The sequence below is a fragment of the Carlito syrichta genome, unplaced genomic scaffold (assembly GCF_000164805.1).
Source record: "Carlito syrichta isolate Samal-C Ts95f unplaced genomic scaffold, Tarsius_syrichta-2.0.1 Scaffold176084, whole genome shotgun sequence".
NCBI lineage: Eukaryota > Metazoa > Chordata > Mammalia > Primates > Tarsiidae > Carlito > Carlito syrichta.
The window spans coordinates 1,496-13,522 of record NW_007120180.1 but is presented as its reverse complement, the minus strand read 5'-3'; the positions used below and the strand labels follow the sequence as shown (position 1 = coordinate 13,522).

At 46.1% G+C, this 12,027-nt stretch overlaps 1 protein-coding gene across 1 annotated transcript in view; it reads right to left on the bottom strand.

The window, feature by feature from the left end:
- MAP3K3 (mitogen-activated protein kinase kinase kinase 3) overlaps positions 1-3,965 on the bottom strand; it is a gene marked incomplete at its 3' end in the record, with an annotated part of 53,991 nt that extends 50,026 nt beyond the window's left edge. The window contains exons 1-2 of the mRNA XM_021709337.1: positions 3,844-3,965; positions 2,151-2,243 (exon numbers count right to left, since the gene is read on the bottom strand). Of these exons, the coding sequence (XP_021565012.1) occupies positions 2,151-2,243; positions 3,844-3,939 (189 nt within the window). The remainder of the gene's footprint in view (positions 1-2,150; positions 2,244-3,843) is intronic.
- Between the last annotated feature and the right edge of the window lie 8,062 nt (positions 3,966-12,027).

The window sequence follows — 12,027 nt, the reverse complement described above, 5'->3', positions numbered from 1 at the left end:
GCCCACAGTGTCAACAATAACAAGCGATATAATCATTACAACTTTACACTTGTACATTTGTTTTACAAGGTACAACTATCATGCTGGGAGCAGTGGCTCATACCTGTAATCCCAGCACTTTGGGAGGTTGAGGTGGGAGGATTGTTTTAGCCCAGGAGTTCAAGACCAGCCTGGGCAACATAGTGAGACCTTTTTTCTACAAAAACCCAAAAAATTAGCCAGGCATGGTGGCGCATACCTGTAGTCTCAGCTACCCGGGAGACTGAGGTGGGAGGATCGCCTGAGACCGGAAGGTTGAGGCCGCAGTGAGCCATGATCATGCCACTGCACTCCAGCCTGGGCAACAGAGATCCTAACTCAAGAAAAAAGTCTCAAGAGGTAGACACAGTGAGTATTATGCTTATATTTCGGATGGAAAAACTCAGTTCAGGACAGTTATGTGAATTATACATGGTAAACTTACTGACTAGGAATCCGAAGACCTGGGCTTACTTCCTGGCTCCACTCAATACCTTTGTGGAAAAATTATGTAAACCTTAAAGTATTATGCACAGGCTTATAGCTGTTGATGTTAAGTGCTTCTATTGAAAGCACTCCATAAACTGTAAAATCCTATGTTAACAGATGCTAACAATTCTATGACTCCTAGGCCAGTGCTCTTTTCACTACACTAAGCTGTCAGACCCATAGAGAGCTGGCACCCATTGATATAGCACTGTAAGTTGATGACTGCTAAAGGGATACTGCACATCATGGCCTGCAAAATCATCCACAGACCCCAGCCACACCTAGGATGTGCCTCAAACCTAAGAGCGTTCAGTTGGTTCTGAGCATGTCCACAGCTGCTCAGAATGCTTATCTGCTCTCAAATGCATTCCCCTTCTCAATTAGTTACCAAGCTTGTTTATGTAGGAAAGAGGATGTCTCAAGTCCTGCCAAGCACATATATTAGGTGAGGCTTTCCAGTCCTTCCAGGCCTCATCCCCCAAACAGTTCTGTCACTGTACCCACAGCTCTTCTGTCTTTCCTTGCTGGGTCATGCTTGACCTCATGAGGCTGTGCCAATCTCAACTCTGCCTTGCATTCTCACACTGAAACCATTCCCTCTTGAATAAACAACCTTTCCTGCTAGCCAAAATACTTACTTTCTTTCAACTCAGTTTCCTTGACTCTGTAGCCCAATTTGACATTTCTTAGCACAACTTGGCATCTCTTCACCATTTAAATGATAGGTTTTGCTCTTTCATTCCTCTCTCCTCCCAAGCATGGACTTCATGGCAGAAGAACTGGAATGAAGGAAACTGTTTCATTTCATCCTAGGCCTACACTAACAAAAACAGCAAGAATGATAATGATGCAAATTCCTTCCATAAAATTGTAAAGTCCCACATTAATGGATATTAACGTCGCCGGGCTCTTTTCATTACACTAAGCTGTAAACACCTTTGCACCTCTACTCTCACCCAATCTTTCCTAGAAATGCATCTGCTGACACTTTCTACCTTCCTGCTTTCAGGATTTGGCTGAAGAATACCTTTCCGGGTCCAAAGCTAAACATATGCTACACTTCCCAGGAGAGGCCAACCTACGACCTTGACTTGTTAAGGGGAAACGCCATCTTGACATCTTCATCCCTCCCAGAGCAAAATCTTGGATAGGGTCCCACTGATGAGCTTAGCACAATGCAGAGAAACTCAGGCCCATGGGAAAGGAACAAAGACACCCACGTGCCTCTAAACATCTCCAAGCACATGCTGAATTCCTAGCCCAACAAATCAACAGTTCCTCACACGGTACATAAAGCTGTGCTGTCCTACACAACAGCCACCGGCCACATGTGGCCATCTAATTAAAATTAAGCAAAATTTAAAATTCAGTTCCTTGGTTGCAGCTAGTGGCTACCACACTGGACAGCACAGACGCTGAACACTTCTGTCATCACAGAGGGTTGAATGGATAGCACTGATACAGGCTTCTTGCAAGTAACATCATGAGAAAGAGGGCCTAGAGGCACAGAGCATAGTCATAGATACCCAGTGCTCCTCACAAATCCCGAAAACAACTTGTCTAAAACATGAATTCCACTCTCGTAGCACAAGTAGCAGACTTAAAAGTACATTTCAGCTTTAACGGGCAATTTGGGTCCTTACCAAAAATTTCTTTTTCTCCCTGGCCCCTGCACATGAGCTTGTTGTTACTGTGGGGCTGTTCAGAAGGGCTGGGCTGCTGCTGTTGTGTTTTTTCTTTAAAAACAAAAAAAAGCTGAGGTTAACAATTCGTATCCCCCATGCAACAGAAGAAGTCTGACAACATTCAAGTGGACTTGCAGGTCCAAAGAGCCTGTATCTCTGGTCAACGTTGCATCCTCACAGCCAGTCCTTTCCACAGCCTTCTCCCTCCATAACCCTAGCTCCACCCCAAGAACACAGCAGCAAGCAGAGCGGAAGACCAGGGCTTCTCTCACAACTTCTGGGCTCCAAGCAGAAGGATTCCTAAGAGGAAGCCCCCCTTCAAGGAACTATCAGAAACCACTTCACCCCTCCTCTCCCCAGCCCGGTCCCTTTGGGCCTTCCAGCTCAAGAAAGCATCCCCTTTTCACCCACTGACTGATATGCACACTAATAGTCCAGTTTGGAGGAAGATCAGCTAACTGGAACAACGTTAACAAGCACACTCCACATAGGAAGACAGGAAGGAAAGTGAGGTCATTAGGCTCAAGCTGGGGGGAGGGGACTCACTTCTTATAAAACACTCCTTCCAAAAGTAGCTTTGAATACAAATGAGTTACAGCAAGGGAGAACCCACAGTTAGAGTAATATATGAAAATAGTTCAAGAATAAGCCCTAATCTGTTATTCCCCCAGTCTGTAATGTAAATACGATAAAAACAGCTTTTAAAACAAACTCTTCTGTTACAACATGAAACAAAAAGACTCCTCTCCCCCGGGGTCCCGAGGATTCCTAAAAACAGGAAATACTCTGGGAGGCTACATCACCCCAGACAGAAAATGTTCTAGGGCCTTAGACTATCTCTAGGAACCAAGGGTAATTCTGAAGAAGTAGACAAGGTGCAAATGAGGAGAGAGGAGTTTAGCCAATAACAAAGAGAACCATGAGGGAGAATGTCACAGAAAACTCTTCATCAAACATGCCCAACACAGCCAGCTGCCATGGCCACTGCATACCCACTGGGCAGGAAAGCTCCCCACCATTTGCCCCTCTCTGCAGACCAAAGCACCCAGAGAACAGGGAGGTAAGTGACTCCAGAGGTGAGAATAAGATCCTCAAAGGCACCAAGTTTAAACGTTTACAAAAATAGGAAATGTTTTCCTAAAGAACACACAACTGTCAATAAAACAGGCACTCTCAACTGAGTTGATAAGGGGAAGCAACTGTAAACAATAACACCAAAATCTCTCATTGCCACCTTTTAAATATCATATGTGACATTTTGATAAGTACATTTCCCTTTCCGATTATATTTTACATAAGTTAATATCAAATTCAATAATTTTCCCTGAGTATATTCTGTAAGGTAGCTAAAATTCTTCTGAGTTAAGGATCATGAGTGTGAATTAAATATTTGCCAAATAATCAGTAAATGGGAAAAAATTAGATGAATACTGTCTCCATAAAAAGTGAAGAAATCATTCTTACTCTCCACAAGGCTTTGGCCAAGACCAGGTGCCCATACCTGGCATGTATCACTTACCATTCAAAAGACTGGCAAGGAAGGGGCCAACAGCATTCAAGCCTGAAGCTAAGCATCCTTGGCTTTTCACAGTGTTCCCATTTCAAAACTCTTCCCCAACAACTCCAGGTAAGCTCTACCAGGGCCACACACCTGCCTGCTTGAGTGACCTGTGTCCTTGTTCTTCATGGTTTCATATCCAGGCCCCCGGGGGCGTCGGCTCATCTGGAGGGCTACCAGGTCCTTCATGATCGAATTCAATGCCTCTTGTTCGTCTGCAATGAAGGAGAACACAAGACTAAGATACTTATACACATGCCAGAAAAATACATTTCACAAACTACATGACCAATATTCAGGGAGTTCTGCCCAGGTAAAATGACAGACCCTGTAATTATAATCACATACAGTTGATGCCTCCCAAAAGGTTGGACAATGCTGAGCTGAATTTTTTTTTTTTTTTTTTTTTTTGAGTTGGAGTCTAACTCTGTCACCCAGGCTGGAGAGCAGTGGCACGCTCCTGGCCACCGCAGCCTCAACCTACTGGGCTCAGGCAATCCTTCCACCTCAGCCTTCCAAGTAGCCAGAACTACAGGTGTGAGCTACCACGCCCAGCTAAATTTTTATTTTATTGTAGAGACAAGGTCTCACCATGTTGCCCAGGTTAGTCTCAAACCCGTGAACTCAAGCAATCCTCTCGCCTCACCTCATCCTCCCAAAGTGCTGGTATTATAGGCTTGGGCCACTGCGCCTGGCCAGTTGAGCTGAACTTTAATGGAGTCTTAACAGCCCTCCAGTCAGATTTACCAATTCATTAGAAGGGAAGAACTCAGAGCAATCTGTCCATTACCAGAGAAACTCCACCAGGAAAAACAGATGAAAAGTTGGAGTGAAAACCAACACAGTACTGAATGAAAGAATGAAACCACAGAAAGCTTATTAGGACACAGAGTCAGCTTCAGACTTAATCTTAAAGCATCATAAGGAAAAGACACACTATAAGAGATACCAAGAAAGACCCTCAGGTAGCTGCTTTGAACAGAAATTGTTTTACTTGCCTCAAGTTTGAATGCCGCCTCCAACTCTTTACAAGTTTACAGGCCTTCTGCTTCCCAGAGGGAAGTCAAAGGGCAGTTCTATTGTTTTTCTTCCCTATCTGACCAAGTAAATGCATTGTCTCCACCTTATTGGCAAACCTTTAATCCCCTTTTCTTGAAATAGCATAGAATCCTAGAGTTCTCCTGCATTGAAAACAACTGGCCCAAACCCAGAATCTAAACCAGTCCAATTCCATGTTTCACAGAATTCTCCCAGGTCCTTTAATAGATCTTTGCTTTTGGAGGTTGAAAATAAGTAAATCTGTTGATCTGGATGAGAATGTGAGGGATGAGTTGTCCCACGTGCTTTGGTGACCAGTGAGTCATTGGGGGCACACCTTAGAAGCAGCACAGAGGATGCCACTCAGAGAAACCTTCTGCCGCTTATCCTTGTCCTTGGGAAATATTCAGACACCCTGTGGAGAGGAAAGAACAGCAAGGAACAAGCAGGGCAGGGAGTATAGCAAGGAGAGTAGCAAATGACAGCGCTTTTGCCTCCTCTACCACATTTCTTGCCTTTCTCTTCCTAGAGAAATCTGCTCAAGGACCCTTCAGACCCTGAGGAGGTGCAAAAAGGTGTCTGTAAGGAGGTTCTTGCTTGTTCAGAACAGCAAAATTGGATTAAAAACTTGTAGGAAAAACACCAGAAGAGGAGCTTCCCATGCGATCCCACTTCAGAATATGTGCCAAAGTATGTTTGAGAGTGGCAGTTGTACTAAAAGCATGCAGCAAAGGGGATAAGGAATGAGGAGGAAGTGGGAATCAACAAAAAGACATTTATCAAACCAGTACACATAAATCCCATCAATTACTTGGTACCTTATAGAATTTCCCTATTGCGTCCTTAAAGAACGGAAACTTGCTTGGATTTTTGCCTTAACTTTTGGTTTTACCACAAGGTTTAAAAACTAGAGCAGGCTGGGCTTGGTGGCTCCGCTTGTAATCCCGCGCTTTGGGAGGCTGAGGTGAGTGGATTGCCTGAGCCTGCGGGTTCGAAACCCGCCTGGGCAAATTGGCGAGACCTCATCTCTACAATAAATCAAAAAATTAGCCCGGCTCAGTGGCTCAGCCTGTAATCCTGCGCCTTGGGAGGCTGAGGTGAGTGGATTGCCTGAGCCCGCGGGTTCGAGACCTGCCTGGGCAGCACGTGCCTGTAGTTCCAGCTACTTGGAAGGCTGAGGCGGAAGGATCACCGGAGCCCAGCAGGCCGAGGCTGAGGTGGCCGGGAGCGGCTACTGCACTCCAGTCTGGGCGACAGAGTTAGACTCCAACTCAAAAATAAATAAATAAATAAAAATAAAAACTAGAGCATAACATCTAAGCCAGGAAGATTGGCTTACATATAAAATGTATAGGCTTATATATTACATGGCTTATATACGATTAAATATCACATGTAAAATAAATTGGGCCAACTATAACAATAAATTGGGATCAGTATAAGAAGGGTGATGACTGGGTAAGAATTTTCTGAGGAGCATCCACAATATTCCCAAGAGCATAATGCATGAAGTTTTCAGTAGCAACATTAACCACCTTAAGAACTGAGAATTAGCCGGGCTCGGTGGCTCAGCCTGTAATCCCGCGCCTTTGGGAGACTGAGGTGAGTGGACTGCCTGAGCCCGCGGGTTCGAGACCCACCTGGGCAACTTGGCGAGACCTCATCTCTACAATAAAATCAAAATAAGCCAGGTGTGGTAGCGCGCACCTGTAGTTCCAGCTACTCGAAAGGCTGAGGCGGAAGGATCACCGGAGCCCAGCAGGTCATGGCTGCGGTGGCCGTGAGTGGCCACTGCACTCCAGTCTGGGTAATAGAGTGAGACTCCAACTCAAAAAAAAAAAAAAAAAGGAATTGAGAATTGGCCAGGTGCAGTGGGTCACACCAGACATCCCAGCACTTTGGGAGGTGGAGGCTAGAGGATTGCCTGAGTCCAAGGGTTCAAGACCAGCCTGGGCAACTTGACGAGACCTTGTCTCTACAATAAATAAAAAAATTACTGGGTGTGCTGGCACACGTCTGTATTTCCAGCTACTTGGAAGGCTGAGGCAGAAGGATCACCTGAGCCCAGCAGGTCGAGGCTGCGGTGGCCTTGAGCTTGCCAAAGCACTCCAGCCTGGGTGAGAGTGAGATTACAACTCAAAAAACAAACAAAATGAAGAACTGAGAATTTCTCAAGATAGTGAACCAAGTTGTCTCAAGATAGTGAACCAAGATGGATGTGGACACACACACACTTTTCAGGTCAAATCTACAAGTGTGACCAGAGAAATCATTTCCTTTTTTTTTTTGAGCGGGAGTACAGTGGCATGCTCACAGCCACCACAGCACCAACCTCCTGGACTCTGGCGATCCTTCCACCTCAGCCTTCCAAGTAGAAATCACTGCTAATTCTGTATAAGATGATGCCATTATAAGAGCTGGTTTATCAGGTTGACAAATTCTATTCCAGGAAGCTAACTGATTTCTGGCATTACTTAATGGATACACTTGTCTGGTAGTTCCAGCGCTGAGAACACACTAAAGGAATGGTGTGACACTATCGTCTGAAATCGAGACAACTGACACAAGTCAAGCAGGGTTATAGAATCTGATTTTGTGGCAGAGCCAAATACATCACTAGAGGGAGACAGGTTCTTCAATTAATACTTCAAACTGAGAACAGGGATAAATATAGGAAGTAGATCAAGTGGCTCTCTTAGGCTTTCTTTCTTGACTAAGGTTTTTTGTTTTATTATTTTTTCCAAAAGTGGTATCACTTGGCCATCACAGGTTGATTACTCCTGTATATGGATTGAGATGGTAACTCAATTATCAGTACTCCTTCAACAAGTCATTCCTTAAGTGAGACTCTGACTCAAAAACAAACAAACAAAAAAACCAAAAACAAATGACAGCCTTCTTAGAACACAGTAGTCAGGAATATGAACTTTCTTTGTTTGGTTTTTTTTTTGAGTTAGAGTCTCACTGCTGCCCAGACTGGAGTGCAATGGCACACTCCCGGCCACCGCAGCCTTGACTTGCTGGGCTCCGGCGATCCTTCTGCCTCAGCCTTCCAAGTAACTGGAACTACAGTACAGGCACGTGCTACCACGCCCGGCTAGTTTTTGATTTATTATAGAGATGAGGTCTCACCAAGTTGCCCAGGCAGGTCTCGAACCCGCGGGCTCAGGCAATCCACTCGCCTCAGCCTCCCAAAGTGCTGGGATGATAGGCATGAGCCACCACACCCAGCCCTTATGCAGTTTTAAGCAGACCAGTTATAACTCCGCAGTGGCATGCACTTTTTCTTCTCCTGATGCCCTGACCTCTGTTACATAGGGGCTGCCAGGCAACACACTGCACTTTTCAGCCCTAGGAGGAAGCTTCTCTCCCAGGCTGAGTTGTTACTCCTATCTAAAAGCAGGGTCTTAGGCCGGGTATGGCGGCCCATGTCTGTAATCCCAGCATTGCGGGAGGCTGAGGTGAGACCAGCCTGGGCAAAGAAGTGAGACAGCAACTCTACAAAAAATTTAAAAATTAGCCAGGCATGCTGGTATGCACCCGTAGTTCCAACTACTTGGTAGGCTGAGGTGGGAAGATCGCGTGAGCCCAGGAGGTTGAGACTGCAGTGAACCATTAGCACGGCTGCCCTTGCACGCCAGTGTAGGTGACACAGTGAGACCCTGGCACAAAATTTAAAATAAAAATAAAAGTAGGGTCTTAAGGTACTTCTCATTCAGGAGTTCCCTTGGCTAACAAATCAAAAAGTTGCCAGAAGCACACATTCTCCCATAGGCATTGTTGTCCCATATGATATGTAAGAAGTCACACTCTCTATTTTCCATATACACAATCCTCAAAGTAATATTTCATCTATGTTTTCACTTAACTAAGGATGTTATTTCTTCATCTTGCCAATGCCCTACCCCGCTTTGCCAGATCGTCTGAGTGTACTGCTCACTCAAGGAAAGACCAAGTTTCAGAGCATGCCAGAGTCAGATGTTACTATCTTTCTCTTCCTGACATTTCACATGCTTCCCCTGCCTCCACCCTGCCCATGCCCCTGCCAACATCATCTTGCAATGAGTGCATGCAACAAGACCCGACCCTCAGCTCACAAGAAACTTTTCTCCTTCAAAAACAGGGAAGAACCTTTGCTAGATCTCAAAGTCAAAAGCTGAAGTTTATTTTCTGTTTCTAGGAGACTATAGGCATTCAACATTAAATAATGGTTCACATTTTAAAATGTATATTGCAGTCGGGCATGGTGGCTCACTCCTGTAATCCCAGCACTTTGGGAGGCAGAGAGGAGAGGATTGCCTGAATCCAGGTTTTGAGACCAGCCCAGGCAACAGGACAACACCTCATCTCTACAATTAAAAACAAACAAACAAACAAAAAAAACAGAAGGCTGAGGCGGATCGCTGGAGCCCAGCAGGAGAGGCTGCGGTGGCCGGGAGCAGCCACTGCACTCCAGTCTGGGCGACAGAGTGAGACTCCAACTCAAAAAAAAAAAAAAAAAAAAAAAATTAGCCAGGCATGGTGGCACATTCCTGTAATTCCAGCTACTTGGAAGGCTGAGCCCAGCAGGTCTAGGCTGCAGTGACTGTGAGCGTGCCACTGCACTCCAACCTGAGTGTCAGAGGGAGCCTCCAACTCAAAAATAAATAAATAAATAAATAAATAAATAAAATATACTGCACAGAAAACCACTGCTTCCTCATAAGAATCAATACACAGTCAGGCTTGGTGGCTCAGCTTGTAATCCCAGCACTTTGGGAGGCTGAGGTGAGTGGATTGCCTGAGCCCACAGGTTCGAGATCCACCTGGGCAACTTGGTGAGATCTCATCTCTACAATAAAATCAAAAATTAGCCGGGCGTGGTAGCGTGTGCCTGTAGTTTCAGCTACTTGGAAGGCTGAGGCAGAAGGATCGCTGGAGCCCAGCAGGTTGAGGCTGTGGTGGCCGGGAGCGGCCACTGCACTCCAGTCCGGGTGACAGAGTGAGACTCCAACTCAAAAAAAAGAATCAATACACACTACCACTATATTTTAATGCTTGATTAAATTAACCCAAGGACTGGAGACCAAAGAATTATGTATGTCAATACCAAAACTACAGAATTGATCTCTCCCTCCTGTGTGTCTTTACACACTTTTGTGCTTATTTGTTTGCACACTTCTAATTCACCTTACCTAACTGAAACATCTTGAGGATAGGTACAGGGCGTGCTACTGCAGCTGGCACATGGGAGACATTCGACAAATGGGCAAAGAATATGTGAGTGACTTGCAAAGAACCAGAAAACTGCAACTGAGCCACTACGTATTCCCCCAAGTAATGCTTAGTTAGCCAGATACTTTTTACAAATGACTAAAGTCCATCATTTTTTAAATCAGTGATCTAGATCTAGTGATATAGCCATACTGATTTATCAAATTGCAGTCCATGTTCAATCAAAACTGTGGCTAATTATTCAGAGTCTATATAGGTGGTCAGATTCTAGCCAAAGTGAACTGGGACTGATCTAACAGGGAGTTCCCAACAGCCTTGGAACCCTAGAGACCCAAAGTTTCTGAAGTCACAATGATACTGGCTTCAAACCATCTATAATCCTGTACTCAGTTCACTATAGCGTCGTGTAATGTTTCCAAGTTGCTACATATCTTTCAGGAATACATCCCACTGAGCTTCAGAAAGTACTTACAAAAGCACTAAATAAACACTAGAAGCCGGGCTCGGTGGCTCAGCCTATAATCCCGCGCCTTTGGGAGGCTGAGGTGAATGGATTGCCTGGGCCCACGGGTTCAAGACCCGCCTGGGCAACTTGGCGAAACCTCATCTCTACAATAAAAATCAAAAATTAGCCAGGTGTGGTAGCGTGCACCTGTATTTCCAGCTACTCGGAAGGCTGAGGCGGAAGGATCGCCGGAGCCCAGCAGGTCGAGGCTGCGGTGGCCGGAAGTGGCCACTGCACTCCAGTCTGGGTGACAGAGTGAGACTCAACTCAAATAAATAAACAAACAAACAAACAAACAAACACTAGAGAATTGGTCTCCTCTTACTAACAGCATTTGCCACTATAATTACTAAATCTGGGCACCAATTCTAGTGTGAACAAAAAAAGAAAACAGTCCATCTCGTTTTTGAAATAGCTACATTGTACCAAAGCAAGAAGAAAAAGACTATTTCCTACTATTAACAGACATAGTTTCCACTAGAAATTGACAGGGACTAACAAACTACATAAAGTCGGAACTGTTTCTACTAACCCAAGTTGTCAAGCAAAAGTGTCTGGGGCTAAGAAAAACTTGGAGCCGGGCTCACCCTGTAATCTCGTGCTTTGGGAGGCTGAGGTGAGTGGATTGCCTGAGACCGCAGGTTCGAGACCCGCCTGGGCAACTTGGCGAGACCTCATCTCTACAATAGATCAAAAAATTAGCCGGGCGTGGTAGTGCACACCTGTAGTGCCAGCAACTGGAAGGATGGCCGGAGCCCAGCAGGTCGAGGCTGCGGTGGCCGGGAGCGGCCACTGCACTCCAGTCTAGGCGACAGAGTGAGACTCCGACTCAAAAATAAAAAGAAAAATAAAAACTCAAAAAAAATAAAAAGAAAAAGAAAAGAAAGAAAAGCTCGGGAAATCAGGAGACTTAACCAGAGAGCCTGCAGGGCAGGGACTCGAATCAGTTTAGCCCTTTCCTCACCGGGCCGAACTCCACAAGTGTAACTGAAATATTAAGACGTCTACGTTCCTCCTCTCTTATCATGCCCGGGAGTTTATTTAGAGCTACCGCAAGCAATGCAAGCTGACCTGGAAATCTGAATGTTTACCCCCCAAAGCGGATGTTCGTATAAGAGTGTGAGCGTGAGTGTGAATGTGTGTGCGCGTGCGTGAGAGAGAAAGCGAGCAAGAGCGCGCGCACCTCCCTGCTGAGCCCCGGGCCAAGCACACTGAAAACCGAAGAGCCAGGTGTTGAGGGCGCGCAGCATTAGCTCTAGTCGTGTGTCGAGGCCATCGCCAAAGCAAAGCCTCACGGGCGGCCTGGGGAGGGCAGCAGAAGGCCAGGGCAGGGTCCGGCCGGCCGGGCCCCACCCTGTGGCCGCCCTGCGAGGCAAGCCCTCCCAGACGGGCTGCGGGCTCCGCCGACGCGGGGTCGAGCGAGGGCCGAGGTCCCTGGTCCTGCCGGCTGGGGGCTCCCCTCCTCGCCACCACGGGCCACCCGCGAACGGCACCGTCAGCTTTTGCAGCCTCGGACACCG